Source organism: Mustelus asterias, chromosome 13, assembly GCF_964213995.1.
Source record: "Mustelus asterias chromosome 13, sMusAst1.hap1.1, whole genome shotgun sequence".
NCBI lineage: Eukaryota > Metazoa > Chordata > Chondrichthyes > Carcharhiniformes > Triakidae > Mustelus > Mustelus asterias.
Window position 1 is genome coordinate 96809123 of NC_135813.1, and position 16902 is coordinate 96826024.

Genomic DNA, 16902 nt, shown 5'->3' on the forward strand with positions numbered 1-16902 from the left:
GCATCGGTATTCACAAAGGAGAGGGACTTGTTGACTGGGAGTGTCTCAGAGGGAGGTGTTGACCCGTTAGAGAGAATCTCCATTACAAGGGAGGAAGTGTTAGGTTTTGTAGGTAACATTAAAACTGACAAATCCCCAGGACCTGATGGCATCTATCCTAGACTGCTCAGGGAGACAAGAGATGTAATTGCTGGGCCTCTGACGGAAATCTTTGTCTCTTCATTGGACACAGGTGAGGTCCCTGAGGATAGCGAATGTGGTACCGTTATTTAAGAAGGGTAGCAGGGATAACCCGGGTAATTATCGGCCAGTGAGTTCGACGTCCGTGGTAGGGAAGTTGTTGGAGAGGATTCTGAGAGACAGAATGTATGCGCATTTAGAACGGAACAATCTCATTAGTGACAGACAGCATGGTTTTGTAAGAGGGAGGTCGTGCCTTACAAATTTGGTGGAATTTTTTGAGGAAGTGACAAAAACGGTTGACGAAGGAAGGGCCGTGGATGTCGTCTATATGGATTTCAGTAAGGCATTTGACAAAGTCCCTCATGGCAGCTTGGTTAAGAAAGTTAAGGCTCATGGGATACAAGGAGAGGTGGCTAGATGGGTAGAAAACTGGCTTGGCCACAGGAGACAGAGGGTAGCAGTCGAAGGGTCTTTTTCCGGCTGGAGGTCTGTGACCAGTGGTGTTCCGCAGGGCTCTGTACTGGGACCTCTGCTATTTGTGATATATAAATAAATGATTTGGAAGAAGGTGCAACGGAGATGGCTGGATTTGCGGATAGCGATGAACATTGTCGGACAATACAGCAGGATATAGATAGGCTGGAAAATTGGGCGGAGAAATGGCAGATGGAATTTAATCCGGATAAATGCGAAGTGATGCATTTTGGAAGAACTAATGTAGGGGGGGGGAAGTTATACAATAAATGGCAGAGCCATCAAGAGTATAGAAACACAGATGGACCTAGGTGTGCAAGTCCACAAATCCTTGAAGGTGGCAGCACAGGTGGAGAAGGTGGTGAAGAAGGCATATGATATGCTTGCCTTTATAGGACGGGGTATAGAGCATAAAAGCTGGAGTCTGATGTTGCAGCTGTATAGAACGCTGGTTAAGCCACATTTGGAGTACTGCGTCCAGTTCTGGTCGCCGCACTACCAGAAGGACGTGCAGGCTTTAGAGAGAGTGCAAAGAAGGTTTACCAGGATGTTGCCTGGTATGGAGGGTCTTAGCTACGAGGAGAGATTGGGTAAACTGAGCTTGTTCTCCCTGGAAAGACGGAGAATGAGGGGAGACCTAATAGAGGTGTACAAAATTATGAAGGGTATAGATAGGGTGAACAGTGGGAAGCCTTTTCCCAGGTCGGTGGTGACGATCACGAGGGGTCACGGGCTCAAGGTGAGAGGGGCGAGGTATAACTCAGATATCAGAGGGACTTTTTTTTTTTTACACAGAGTGAAGGGGGCCTGGAATGTGCTGCCAAGTAGGGTGGTGGAGGCAGACACGATGGCATCATTTAAGACTTACCTGGATAGTCACATGAGCAGTCTGGGAATGGAGGGATACAAACGAATGGTCTAGTTGGACCAAGGAGCGGCACAGGCTTGGAGGGCCGAAGGGCCTGTTTCCTGTGCTGTACTGTTCTTTGTAATCAGGGGTTATGGGGGAAAGGCAGGAGAATGGGGATGAGAAAAAGATCAGCCATGATTGAATGGCAGAGCAGACTTGATGGGCCGAGTGGCCTAATACTACTCCTATGTCTTATGGTCTTATGCTAAATTTCAAAACGAAGGTCGATTAGGTCATCCATGTTTGTCTGCTGGTAACTTAAAGGCCTGTGCACAAAGTACTTTGTGCCAGCCAAACAGACCACTCTGTAGATTACTGAACTATAACCATGGAAAGAAAACGTACAATTGCAGCAATAAATAATCCAGCAACTAACCTGAATCTGACCTGCTAGTTTGGGATTGCTAAAGTCAATCTGAGGCCTCATCAGCTTGGCATCTCATCTTTCAGGTAGATCTGCTGCTGCTTCTAGCATGCTTTCCTGCACTCCTCATTGAACCAAGGTTGGCCCTTGGCTAGGTGGTAATGGTAGAGTGAGGGTAATACCAGGACAAAGTTACAGATTGCTAAAATATAATTTTGCTGCTATCATGGGTCACAGTGCCTCATGGATGTCCAGAGTTGAACTGCTGTGTCAATTCTGTATCTACCCCATCAAGCATGTTGTTCGTGACACACAACACATTGCAGAGCCTTCAAATTGAAGATCGGACCCCCCATCTCCATAAAGATTGCATATATTGGTCACTCATACTAATACTGGCTTGGACTAATGCAGCTGAGAGAGGTAGATTGGTGAAGACAAGTAGGTTTTTCCCCCCTCCTTGGTTCTCTAACCATTTACCATAGTCTGGCAGATAATTCCTTTAAGACTTGGCAAGATCATGCTCCTCTTGGTAATGGACACTGAAGTCCCTGGAGGGAATTTTATGTGGCCTTGTTACACTCAACTCTTCTTCTCAGTGGGTGGCCAACATGAAGGAACACAATTGAGAGGGGGTAGTTGGTGATCAGCAGGAGGTTTCCTCACCTCTGTTTGCCATGAAACTTCCGAGGGTCCAGAGTCAATGTTGAGGAATCCCAGCAATACTCCATCCAAGCCTACATAACACTGTACCACCATCTATAGTGAGTTTGGCCTATTGGGTGGAACATATCCAAAGAATGAGATGCTGGTTCTGCGAATATGACTAATCTGTGGGAAAGCTTTCCCAAATCTCCAGACATTGGGGAGGAGAACATTGCAGCACTAACAGGGCAATAATGTCCCCCAAAAGCACAAACATCCCCATGCAATTCGAGCAGAAGTTGAAACCTAACTAACTTTACATGCACAGTTACACAAAACATTCAGAGAGCTGCACACTAAAATAAATCACTTGCAAATGCTAAAAGAAATTAGAGCGAACGTTTCTAGGCACAGCGTCCCTTTTATCAGATCTGGTGTCTAGGTCAAGGCCAGGTCGTCATTCAGTTTCACTCTTATTTGACTTTTCCATGGCAGTTTGACATAACTCTATGGTCAGCTCTTTAGAGGTCAAGAAGAGTGAACCATTTGGTCTGCTCTTCGTGCTGCATGTGGGATGCTGGGAGCATTTCCGGTGCCTGGGGCCAGCATGTGTGCAGGAAGTGTCTCCAGCTGCAACTCCTGGAAGCACACGTTTCGAAGCTGGAGCGGTGGCTGGGGACACTGTGGAGCATCTGCGAGGCAGAGAATATCATGGATAGCACGTATAGAGAGGCGGTCGCACTGCCGGCTCAGACTCCACAGACAGAAATACCATTTTGGATACTGTTGAGGGGAATGGCCTTTCAGGTGAAAACAGCAGCAGCCAAATCCATTGCACCACGATTGGTTCTGGGGGAGGAGGGGGGGGAAGTGGGGGGAGACAGGCTGAGTATGTGGGCATGTGCATGGCAGATGCAGTATAATGTGGATAAATGTGAGCTTATCCACTTCAGTACAAATACTAGGAAGACAGATTATTACTTGAATGGGTGTAAATTGAGAGGGATGGATACTCAATGAGACCACAAAATCCTTGTGCATCAGTTGCTGAAAGCAAATGCGCAAGTAGAGCAGGCAAAGGTGGCAAATGGTATGTTGGCCTTCATAACAAGAAGATTTAAGTATCGGGATGGGGACGTCTTGCTGCAATTGTGTAGGGCGTTGGTGAGGCCACACCTGGAGTAGTGTGTGCAGTTTTGGTGTCTTTATCTGAGGAAGGATATCCTTACTATAGAGGGAGTACAGCGAAGGTTTACCAGGCTGATTCCTGGGGTGGCAGGTCTGTCATAGTCTCTCCTCCTCAGTCAGTTAGGATTATATTCACTGGAGTTCAGAAGAGAGGGATCTCATAGAAACTTATAAAATTCTAACAGGGTTAGACAGGGTAGATTCAGAAAGAATGTTCCCAATGGTGGGAGAGTCCAGAAGTAGGGGTCATAATTTGAGGAAAAGGGGTAAACCTTTTAGGACTGAGGCGAGGAGAAATTTCTTCACCCAGAGGGTGGTGAATATGTGGAATTCACTACCACAGAATGTAGTTGAGGGCAAAATGTTGTCTTATTTCAAGAAGAAATTAGATATAGCTCTGGGGACTAAAAGAATCAAGGGATAGGAGGGGAAGAGGGCAGGGGGGTGAAATCAGGATATTGAATTAGATGATCAGCCACGATCAACATGAATATTGGAGCATGCTCGAAGGGCCGAATGGCCTACTTCTGCTTTTAGTTTCTATGTGAGCAGAAGCTACATATCCACCAGACTGGGGGAGGAAAGCAAATTTCCTTCTCTGAAGGACGAGTAAACCAAATGAATTCTTCGAACAATCTGATAAATTATGACCCCTACTTCTGGACTCTCCCACCATTGGGAACATTCTTTCTGAATCTACCCTGTCTAACCCTGTTAGAATTTTATAAGTTTCTATGAGATCCCTCTCTTCTGAACTCCAGTGAATATAATCCTAACTGACTCACATTTTATTCCAGATTTATTTATGAAAGGAGCCAGGGACAGATAGGGTGGATATGACAACACCATATTTCTTTTGTAGAGCTGTAAAGAACCACATAGCTTATTTCAAGCACTGGTTAAGAAATCTCAAATGTTTCGACCATTCACATGCATCACCTCACCCCCTCCCACCCCACCCCCAAACATGGGGGCAGTCCAATTGGGGACCAGTAACATCTTACTTAAAGGTCGATATTTTGCACCTGGGTAAGATGTTCTTTCAGAGATTTGAGACAGATTGGCCTCCTTCTGCACTGTAGGGATTCTATGGATTGCTCAGAACTTCGATGCTCCCCATCAGTTGCACTGAACAATTGTTGCTTGTGGGCTTCCGTGAGCTCCTCAGAGCCCTTGCCCCCTTGGCAACACAAAGCCAGCGAACATCCTCTGCCTTCTCAGGTCTCAACAGGCTTCTTGAGCCCCAACTGCAGAGAGCTACCAAACAGCGCCAGGGGCTTCACTTTGACCCCAGGTCCTCAGAGTTAACAGAAAATTAAGCTGTATGGAGCTAGCCACCTTTTTTTTCATCTGTTCCTGACTGTGACTACATTTAACTGACCCTTGAACTGATGTACAGTGCAGGAGATAGCTATTTAGCCCATCTAGTCTGCACCAACTCACCGAAAGAGCAACCTACCCAGGGCCTACCCTCCCTAACCTCGCACATTCACCACGGCCAATCCACCTAACCTGCACATCTTTGGACCATCTGGTAGTTTTCCAATACACCTCTGGACCATAGCCCAAAAGGGTACCCGACAATAAACCTTTCAGACAACTAATGTTGTGCTCACATAAACCATGGTACTGCTGACCACACATGCAGTAAGATTTCCAGCTTTGCATTACATGCTGTGCAGTTGAGAATGAAATTGAGATTCCTGTGAAGTATTAAAATATGATGCAACACTCAACTTATCAATGCACTCGCAACAGATCCCACCCTTGTTACTAGGCGGACCCAATGTAACAGCAATGGAACCTGCTGTACTTTCACTGTCACAATCCCCACAGGGACATATGAATGAATTTCCAAACAGGTTATCCAATTCTCCAAATCCACCCCATCATACATATTTCTTTGGCATCCATCCACCTCGGGAGATGGTGGACTGTGCCCAAAGTGTATGTCACTTCTGCATTCAATGTTTGCTGTGGCTGCATAGGCCGATTCACGAGTTGCAGTCCCTTCAACAGCTTGAACAGATATATTGAAATGGCCCAAGGTCGACTGATATTTATTCCTCCAAAGGGCACTTTCTGTCATCCTGGTACTCGGCTTTTTCGATATTCTTCTTGACTGCTGGTCTCCAGGCACTCCGATCAACATAAAGGACTTCCCATGCACTGATTCTGATCCCAGTCTACTTGAAGTCTTGCTTGCAGCATCCTTGTATTGCAGACGTGGGAGACCTATTAGTCTTGAGCTGATGGCTAGCTTGCCATGGAGCATGTCTTGGAGGATGCATCCATCACACAACCCAACCAATAGGCTCAACACTGACTCAGAGAACAAACAAATTGGGGATCCCTGCATGCTGGTGTACTTCCAAATTCGTCTGAGGCAAAGGTGGAAGTTGCTCAGTCATTTTTTCAGCTTGCACAAGCTGTCCACCCATGTCTTACTACTATAAAGGATGGTGCTGAGAAAACAGGCCTGGTACACATGAAGCTTTGTATTTTGTTAGTTTGCTGTTGGTCCACACTTAATTTCTCAACTTTGACACGATAGCTGTGGCCTTGGCAATCAAAGTGCTGATTTCAGTCAGCATCAAGGGACAGATGACTGATAATTGTTGTTCCAAAGTATACAAAGGTGTCGATGAATGTCCCAGCGAAGTTGTCAATGATGATGGAAGGAGTCTCTACATCCTGGACATTAATTTAGTCATTCTGATGCTGATCGCCAGTCCAGATTCCTTGCTGTTGTGAGATAACCAATTTACAAATTGTTGCAAGTGAACTTCAGTACGGGATGCCAGTACGATGACTTCTGCAAAGAGCAACTCGCTGGCTAGGACATGATACATTTTGGTTGTGGCATTAAGTCTTGCCAAGTTGAAGAGCTTGCTATGAGCTCTGGTATGTACATGAGGCATGTACATCAGCAAGGTAACTGGGATACATTACCGAAACAAAATAAAAGCAATGAACTGAATTTCGTTCAAGTGCATTGCACTCAGCCAATTAGCATGCATGTCAGACATGATAGCACAATGACTTCTGCTATACTGATGATAAATGTATCTACTAACAGCAGTATGTTAGGCATAGGTTTGTAATTCTTCATAAACAAATTCTCCACTTAGTTTGAGGTGGTGATGGGGAAGGAAGCCAGAGGTCCAATGCTAAAAAAAAAGTGAAATATTAAAATAAGCCAAACTTCTGTCAGTCACTGCAGGTAAACTGACATTGCATGAGTAGTCTCAATTTAATATCTCATAAAAGAGAGCACCAATGACAATGCAGTAGCGAAGGTGATCCACTGTTGTATAAAGTGTTCATCTCTAGAGAGGAACTTGAACCCGGCAATCTTCTGTTGCAGAGGCACATGTGATCTTGACATTTGAGATTAGGCCCATCCAAGTGAAGTTAAGGTCTAATAAGTCTGGAACTTAATTACACCATTATTATGTAATAATTGACCTTGAGATTCACGTTTCTTATTTCTGCAGGTAGAAGAGTCACAAGCTATTCATCAATATTGAATATCCTGCAGCACTGTTAATATCCTTGTCAAGGCAACTACTTAATCTACCAAACTAACAGTAGGGTGGTACAGTGGCAGTGGCCAGCACCATGGACCCGGGTTCAATTCCAGCCTTCAAATTTATTTGTGTCACAAGTAGGTTTACATTAACACTGCAATGAAGTGACTCTTAAAATCCTCTAATCGTCACACTCTGGTGCCTGTTTGGGTACCCAGAGGGAGAATTTAGCATGGCCAATGCACCTAACCAACACATCTTCCAGACAGTGGGAGGAAACCAGAGCATCCAGAGGAAAGACATGGGGATGTGCAGACTCTGCACAGACAGTGACCCAAGACAGGAATCGAACCCGGTTCCCTGGTGCTGAGGCAGCAGTGCTAACCACTGTCCCACCGTGAGGAGTTTGCATATTCTACCTGTATCTGCATGGGTTTCATCCAGGTGCTCTGGTTTCCCCCCATAGTCCAAATATGTGCAGGTTAAGTGGATTGGCCATGGTAAGTGAGCAGGGTTACGGAGATAGGGTGGAGGGAAGGGCCTGAGCTGGATGCTCTTTCGGAGAGTCAGTGCAGACTTAATGGGTCGGATGGTCTCTTTCTGCATTGCAGAGGTTCTATAGTTCCAATGCTCCCAGTATTTGAGCATAAACCTTCATTGCAAAGTTTGAAACTATTGTCACATTGCACGTGCATATTACAGCAGTTTAAGGCCAAGTTGTAATGGCTCTCTCGAGATAAGACACACACCATGGCATTTACAAAATGCTCTTTCAAAACAGTATCCTGGGAGGATTCATGCAGACAGAAAAACATGCTCAATTTCCCTCGATAATCATAATCATTCCTGTTAAATGGAACCCTAACAGAGCAGGAAACCACAGCTGTTTTGCAGGGCCTTTGCTGTGTTGCCTGGTAGAAATCTCACACATTCACCTGCAATAAAAAATGACTGGTGCATTGACTCATGTACTATATTCAAGAACTGCATCAAGCAGCAGCTCTAAAAATTCTATATGCTTACTTTTGTGTTTAATCTTCACATTATCTTTCTCTACACCGTAACTATGACTGTTACGTGACATTCTGCACCCTCTCCTTTCCTTTTTCCCCATGTACTCTATGAACGGTATACTTTGTCTGTGTAGCATGCCAGAAACAATACTTTTCACTGAATACCAATACATGTGACAATAATAAATCAAATTTTCTGCCTGAATTGCACATTTCTACGACCAGCTAATGCTGGAAAAAATAAATTCTGTTTCCCTGTTCATTTAGCCTAACTTTGAAGTTCCTTTTCATTTAAAATCATCAAGGAAATTATTCCAAATAAAACCAGAAAATGCTGGAAACTATCAGTGGATCTGACAGCATCTGTAGGCATAAAATGGAGTTAACATTTTAGGTCAATGACCTTGCATCAGATCTGGCTTTTGTATGACGGAAATTACCTTCCCTGCAGCAGAATCTGAATTCATCTCATGCTGTTGTTTAGATTCCTTGAAATTATCCCATACTTATGCCAATACCGAATTATATTCACCAAATACGTAAGAGTCATAGCATCAAAACAGGCCCTTCGGCCCAACCAGTCCATGCCCACATAGTGCCCTCCCAGCTAATCTCAATTACCCGTGATTGGCCCATATCCCTCTAATCTTTTCCCATCCATGTACATATCCAAATGCTTTTTAACTGTTGCTATTGAACCTGCTTCAACCACTCTCTCTGGCAGCTCATTCCACTTACGCACCACTCTTTGCATGAAGAAGTTGCCCTCAGGTCCCTTTTAAATCTTTCCCCTTAAACCTATGTCCTCAAGTTTTCAGAAAATACCGTGTTCATCCTATCTATACCCCTCATGATTTTATACACCTCCAGAAGGTCACCCCTCATTCTCCTACATTTCAAGGAAAAAAGACTTTTCCTGGCCAACCGCTCCCTATAACTCAGACCCACTAGTCCTGGCAACACCCTCATAAATCTTTGCATTCTTTCCAGTTTATCAACTTTCCAATAACAGGGTAACCAAAACTGTACACAATACTCCAAGTGAGGCCTCACCAACAACTTATACAACCGTAACAATGTCCCAACTCCTATATCCAATTCCCTGACTCATGAAGGCCAGTGCGCTAAATGCCTTTTCCACCACTCTGTCTACCTACAACGCTGCTTTCAACAACTATGTACTCGTACCCCTGGATCCCACTGTTCCTCAACACTCCCCAGGGCCCTACCACTCACTGTACAAGTCCTACCCTGGTTTGACTTTCCAAAATGCAGAACTCAGTGTAAACAAAGGCAGCAGCAATCAGATCTTCAACCTGTCCTCTGCATGTTGGCCTGGAAAATTTGGACGAACAGCTATTGCAGCAATGCTTTAAGCTATGGCTTTGTTGGGTACAATAATTTCAATAATGGAGTAAGCATGAAACTGCATTTGATAAGAAATGATTTGCAACTGTCAGCTGCATTTAACATCAGTGCTCTGTGAGCAAAATACTGATTACGTTCACCATTCAATCTTCCAAATTCTGCAGTGAAGAAACAAAGTAGTTTACTATCTGTATAGAAAAATAATTTTGAGCATTAATCTATGCATTTAATGGAGCTGGAGATGCAGTGAAATAGCCTCAGTTTGAACTCTGATGCAGTTGAATGTCTGGTTTGCTGAATAGCATTGTCTGTAGCAAGTGAACTGTCTCAAACCACCACTTACATAAATGCAATTCTTCCCTTTGAACACACATGTCTGTGGCCACAACTTTTCATATCAACTAACTACTGATTACAGAAAGCACCAGGACAGCTAATATGAGGCTTTTTGAGAATAACCATTTTACACTGATCAAAACTGTGCTCAATAGGGGATTTTCACAGTAACTCCATTGCAGTGTTAATGTGATTACTTGTGACACGAATAAATAAACTTTAAAAACAGGAAAAAAGTTCAAACTGTTTCTGTTCCGCTGAGAGTTTGCAATGGACAATGTAAACACAAGCTTGGAGAAAGAATGAGTTGTTTAGCAACCCGGGGGCCACCTTTAAGAAAAAACCTTTTTAAGTGCGTTTAACTGAACTCAAAAGGCATTTGGAGCTTGGAAGTGAGAGAGTGAACAGCTCTCAGCTTTGCTAGAAGAAAGCCATACAATAGAGCAATGGGCACAAAAGCATGTCCAGAAGTGAGAGGGCAGTTAGTTAAGAAACTAGAGAATGAAGAGAAGTGTGAAGCAATAGTATTCAGGGGTTGGGGACTGAGTATTTGAGAGACTGTGAAAACCTTGAATCAGTGTCTATTACAGACAAAGGAATATTGTAAAGGGGTGTTAGAAAACATGGAGGTGGATCCTTGCTGAAAGCAGCAGAGTGAGCTGTTTGAAAGAAGGTTCGATGGCATGTTTGTTCAAGAGTGGAGTTTGGAATCCAGTGAGATCAGTTGGTTCACAGTGTAATAGTCATCTGGGGGGATTTGAGGAGAAATCCACACAAGATCGATTGAGTGGCATTTTCAGAGTGGGGTATTGTCTGACTATAGTTAGCCTGTTGGGTTACAGGGACTCTCTTTATTGAGAACACAATTGTATTAAGATGAATTTCATAACCTGTATTATCTTTTAACTCGTGTATTTTTGTGAAGATAAGTGGGAATGAAGGTGTATTGTATTATAACCAAATTTTCATGTCTAATAAATGTTTTTTAATATGTTGAATTGGCATTCCTGTGACACTGTTCATCCACATTTGCTAAAAAAAAGTTACGGTCTTCTGAACCAGTATTTCATTCTGCAACCTTCCCATCCAGTGGTAGCATCTCCCAAAATTGTAACTGAAGGGTGCTCCTGTGAAGTGCAAGGGAAGCAGTCAGTGGGGGGTGGGATTTGGCGTGGACAGGTCAAAGCTCACCACTCTTTTGACAGGTTAGACGCAGGGAGGTTGTTTCCCCTTGTTGGGGGACTCTAGGACTAGAGCGCCTCATCTCAGAGTAAGGGACCGGCCATTTAAATTAGAGATGAGGAGGGATTTCTTCTCTCAGAGGGTAGTGAATCTGTGGAATTCTTCACTACAAAGGGCTGCAGAGGCTGGATCGTTACATACGTTCAAGGCTGAGATAGCCAAATTTTTAATCAGTGAGGGAACCAAGGGTTATGGGGGATGGTTGGATATGGGGTGGTTGGGGTGGGTTGGGGATTATCATATCAGATCAGTCAAGATCTCATTGAATGGTGGAGCAGTCTCAATTGGGCAAATGGCCTACTTCTGCTCCTGTGTCTTATGGTCTTAGGTACTACCTCCCCAGAGTTGCATGTTTGTGGTTGTTTTTTGCTTTGTCAGACTAGCCGTGGGTCGTTTTCTACATTCTCCTCCAGGTTTGTAATTTGGATGTTTGGCAGAGAGGGTACCCAAATGGGACACCAGGAACAAGCCGGATTGTTGCTTTTTCAACTCCGGATGGAACATGTCCCATTGATATAGTGTTGAAGTATAGTTATTTTTGGTACAATTCCAGACTAAAATACCGAATGGTAGTTCACCAGAATCAAGTCAAATCAAATCAAATCAGGGAGCATTCAGAACAGTTAAAAGTAAAAATTACAAATGCTTGAAATCTATATTAGTAAGATATACAACAGGCCCTTCTGTAAAGAGAAAAGACAGATTATGAGATTTTAGGTCGATGATCTGTCTTTTCTGCTGAAAGGTGCTGACAAACATTCTGTTTTTGCTTATGGTTGGTCCCAGATATACTGACTTTGCAGCTTGTGAACTGCCCCTCAAAACATCAGAACATTGACATGGACAGGCTGCAATAAGTACAAAAAGAGACAACGTATTTCAGGAAAATGGAAGACATGAAAATTGTCAATCATGAATACAAGTTATCAGGTCTGTGATGAAAACACATGCGGCATTCATTTTTATTATGTCAGTGTTCTGCAGTCACTATCTGTCGTGATATGCTGAAGATATCATTGAAGGCACTGTAAATGAGTATGTGAAAAACATTTCCAGTTAATATAATTTAAAGGTATGACAGATTGCTCCTACCTTGCGCAGGCAAGAGCTACCAGTGCAGCTGCAGCATTTTCTTTCTGTTTCCATGGAACTGATTGACCCAAAGCAGGTGATTCTTCTAACCAGGAGCAGAGCAGAGCCTCCAGGCCATTCAGACAGTCAGCAGGTTCTTTTGTGAGGCTCAGAGGCTGGCAATCTCTAAGGCAGTTCAGGAGTACCTCAGCAGTGATGTTACAGAGAGAAGGGTCAGTTTTACTTTGTGATTGGATCAAGGGAAATACCAATAGTAGGCCCATGCGAGAGGTGAACGGCGCCTGTTCTGGTTGTTGTAGCAAGCCCTGTCGCTTGAGCAAGGACATGGTCTCTTCGTCACTGGAGTTTTCACGCTCATGCTGCTCTTCAAGTGCTAACTGTCGCTGTGCATTCCACAGGCCTCTAAGTGCATTGAGACGGTATTCAAGTAGTCGTGCATATGCGTTACTCTGGTTCCCACACACAGCTCGCAAGCGTTCTGCCAGCTCTTCAGGATTTTTGGTTTCAAATGTCAATATCTGAAATTGAACAATTAACATTTTTCATCATAATATTGGAAAATGCTTTCATCAATCCACCAGCTTGCATTTATATAGCAGGGATTAATGTAATAAAACATCCCAAGGTACTTAACAGTCAGTGAGTTTTACAGCATAGAAAAAGGCCCTTCAGCCCATCATGTTTGCATTGGCCATCAAACACCAATCTATTCTCACCCCATTTTCCAGCACTTGGTCCGGAGCCTTGTATGTTATGGCTTTTCAAGAGCTCCTCTAAATGCCTTCTGAATATTGAGGGTTCCCGCCTGTACCAACATTTCAGGTAGAGTTCCAGCTTCCCACCACCGTCGGCTGAAAAAGTTTTTCCTCAAATCTCTGCTAAATCTCCTGCTTCTTACTTTAAACCTATGCCTCCTAGTTATTGACCCCTCCACTAAGGGGTAAAGTTCCTTCCTATCTACCCTATCCATGTCCCTCAATTAGGTTCCCCCTCAGCTTTCTCTGCTCTAAGGAAAACAATCCCAGCCTAATCAGCCTCTCTTCATAGCTGAAACGCTCCAGCCCACGCAACATCCTGGCGAAACTCCTCTGCACCCTTTTTAATGCAATCACATCCTTTCTATAATGTGGTGACCAGGACTGTACACACTACTCTAGCCATGGTTTAACCAGCGTTCCATCATAACCTCCCTGCTGTTATAGTCTATGTCTCGGCAAATAAAGGCAAGTGTCTCATTTGCCTTCTTAACCACCTCATCTACCTGCCCTGTTGGCTTCATGGGAGTAATAACAAACAAAATTTGACAATTGCCACACAAAGATAAATCAGAAGTAGATTTTAACAAGCATCTTAGCGGAGGAATGAGGGCAAAATACTGGAAATCATACACTGCTTTTTCTGCCCTTAAAGAAAAGCTTTTTATTTCGAGCGAGAAGAGAGTCAATTTCAGATTCTAAACTAATCAGATATGAAGAGGCCTGTAAGCTTCACAGCTTCACAATGCTGTGACATCTACTGTCCTCATCTGATATCACATAATGCCATGTGTTCGAAACTACACAAAACCAACAAACTTCAATTAATGCATTTCAATAAGTAAACTCAAACCAAAGAATCAAAACATATTAATCAGCTTATTTGACAACAGTAATTAAAAATGTTACAGTATTATCCGTGACAAGGCAAAGAAATAACAGATTCCTGTACTCACCACCTTATGACATTCCTGGTTTATATTTGTACCACGCAGCATAGAGAACCAAAATTGCACTCCCAAGAAAAGATGAATAAGTATATATTTTACGTGATTACAGTGCTCTAGACAAACAAGGGGACATCATTCAATGAGCAGCTCCATTAGCTTAATGGATAAATGCACCACCTGGTTCATAACAGCTACGCAGATCAACTATACTGTATCAGCTTCAACCTTGGCCTCTCAACACAAGGCTGGATGACATTTAAATTCCACTGCTGACTGATATTCAGCACTCCCGCCGGAAACTAAATATCTGTCAATATTACGTGAGGGTAAGATGATGCTTACTGATGTTAGCAGGATATTCATTCATGTAGGGAATCACTGCTCATCCCAATCTTCTCAGCCAGTCACAGGTCAAGGTATTAAGCTTCCAAATTAGTTTCCACATTTGACTAAATAATCATAACTTCATAATCAAGACTATAAATTCACTGGACTGCCCTGAGGACATATGGTACAATGAAATACAAACTTTTTGTTCCTCATTTGTTTAAACTCCTTCTTTGCCCTTCCCCATCTCTGAAGCTGCATCCAACCCTACAAATCCACCCCTTGAACTCTCCACTCCTCTAACTCTGGCTCTTGTGCATCTCCTATACTGGCCCCATCACTGGCAGCCTGATCTTAGGCTATGTGCCATAACACCTTATAATGCTTATAATGGTGCAAACCAAATCCCAAAAAGGGAAACTTGATGAGCAATCACAGCTATTATCTATTTGTATTTTACCATGAGACAATTGGTACCAACTATGTCAAGAGCCAATTTAAACACACAATACTACATTTACTTAAAATTAATCCTAGAGAGCATTTCTACTAATGATTCTTACTTGGTTAGTCTCATAAATGAATCCCCTTCATGCAACAGTCCCTGTTGCATGAAGGGGATTTAATATATAAAAGTCCAGTAATATTACAAGGTGCAGCCGACTATTGCTGTCGGGGAGGTATTTCACAGGCTTCATTCTCTTTCTCCCCCACTTGGCTATGGAAATTCAAGACTTAAAACAAAACCTGTTTTCTGGAACAACTAGACACTTCTCTGGAGTGGTTGAAGGCTGCCACCTTCACACCCATGCCCACACCCAACACAGCTCCCAACCTCTCTTTAAAAGTTGCTTTCCTCTTTCATCTTTTCCCATTGTCCTTACCTTTTTTGAAATTTACCTTTCCCAGGAAATAAAAGCTTTTACATTCTCTTTATGACAACCACCTTCAGGTAAAATTTAATAACTTTATCTTATTTATGACCTTTTCCAAGCTCAAACCTCTTTTTTACTTCCCTTTGAAATTTAGCAACTGAACACAACAACTCTTCATCTCCTAATGCAAATTTCTACCCATGCCTTATTTACCGTAGAATATGTAACTTGGTCCTATTCACTTAAAATAAATTTTCTTCACAACCTCCATCTTCTTCAAGAAGTTCTATCTTAAAACCTGCTTCTTTGATTAATCCAGTCAACCCTCTTATAATGTCCTTTGGCCTATGACCATTCTATCTGCATCCGTGAAGAGCCTGGGAATATTTTTCTACAATAATGATTACATGAATGCAAGTTGCTGCTCTTATTTGGTGAAGAAAGAACAGCAAAATCATGACAAGTTTCAGCATAGAAAACCTGCTATCATTATGGGAACAGCAAGTTAAAATTTTATCAAAGATCGAAGCTGAGCAAAATAGGATAGAAAAGTGATGTTTGGGTTATTGCGCTTTCAGAGACAATGGGAGTGACCAAAAAAATGGGTACAGGAGGGTTCTTTGGAACAATATGTAGATAGCCCGACTAGAGAGGGGGCTATACTGGACCTCGTATTGGGGAATGAGCCCGGTCAGGTCTTCAAAGTTTCGGTAGGGGAACATGTGGCAAATAGTGACCACAATTCTGTTCGCTTTAGGATAGTGATGGAAAAGGATGAGTGGTGTCCCAAGGGCAAGGTGTTGGATTGGGGGAAGGCTAACTTTAGTGGGATTAGGCAGAAATTGGCAGCTCTTGATTGGGAGAGGCTGTTTGAGGATAAATCCACATCTGGCATGTGGGAGTCTTTTAAGGAACAGTTGTTAGAGCTACAGGACAGGCATGTGCCTGTAAAAAAGGATAGGAAGGGTAGGATTCGAGAACCGTGGATAACCAGGGAAATTGAGGGACTAGTCAAAAAGAAAAGAGAGGCGTATGTTAGGTCCAGGCAGCTAAAAACGGAGGGAGCTCTGGAGGAGTACAAAGAAAGTAGGAAAGAACTCAAACGGGGAATTAGAAGAGCAAAAAGGGGTCACGAAATGTTCTTGGCAGACAGGATTAAGGAGAATCCCAAGGCATTTTATTCATACGTTAGGAACAAAAGGGTTGTCAGGGAAAAAAATCGGACCTCTCAGGGACAAAAGTGGGGAATTATGCTTGGAGCCCAAAGAAGTAGGGGAGATCCTAAATGAATACTTTGCGTCGGTATTCACAAAGGAGAGGGATGTGTTGACTGGGAGTGTCTCGGAGGGGAGTGTTGAACCGTTGGAGAAAATCTCCATTACAAAGGAGGAAGTGTTAGGTTTGTTAGAGAATATAAAGACTGACAAATCCCCAGGGACTGATGGAATCTATCCAAGGCTGCTCAGGGAGACGAGAGATGAAATCGCTGGGCCTCTGACGCAAATCTTTGTCTCATCACTGGACGCAGGTGAGGTCCCAGAGGATTGGAGGATAGCCAATGTGGTCCCGTTATTTAAGAAGGGTAGGAAGGATAACCCGGGTAATTATAGGCTGGTGAGCTTGATGTCCGTGGTGGGGAAGTTGTTGGAG

At 43.3% G+C, this 16902-nt stretch overlaps 1 protein-coding gene across 6 annotated transcripts in view; it reads right to left on the reverse strand.

Moving 5' to 3' along the window:
- Positions 1-16902, reverse strand: part of hectd4 (HECT domain E3 ubiquitin protein ligase 4) — a 270502-nt gene that overhangs the window by 236504 nt on the left and 17096 nt on the right. For all 6 annotated transcript variants that reach the window (XM_078227339.1, XM_078227343.1, XM_078227340.1 and 3 more), the window contains exon 2: positions 12346-12863. In XM_078227339.1, the coding sequence (XP_078083465.1) occupies positions 12346-12863 (518 nt within the window). The remainder of the gene's footprint in view (positions 1-12345; positions 12864-16902) is intronic.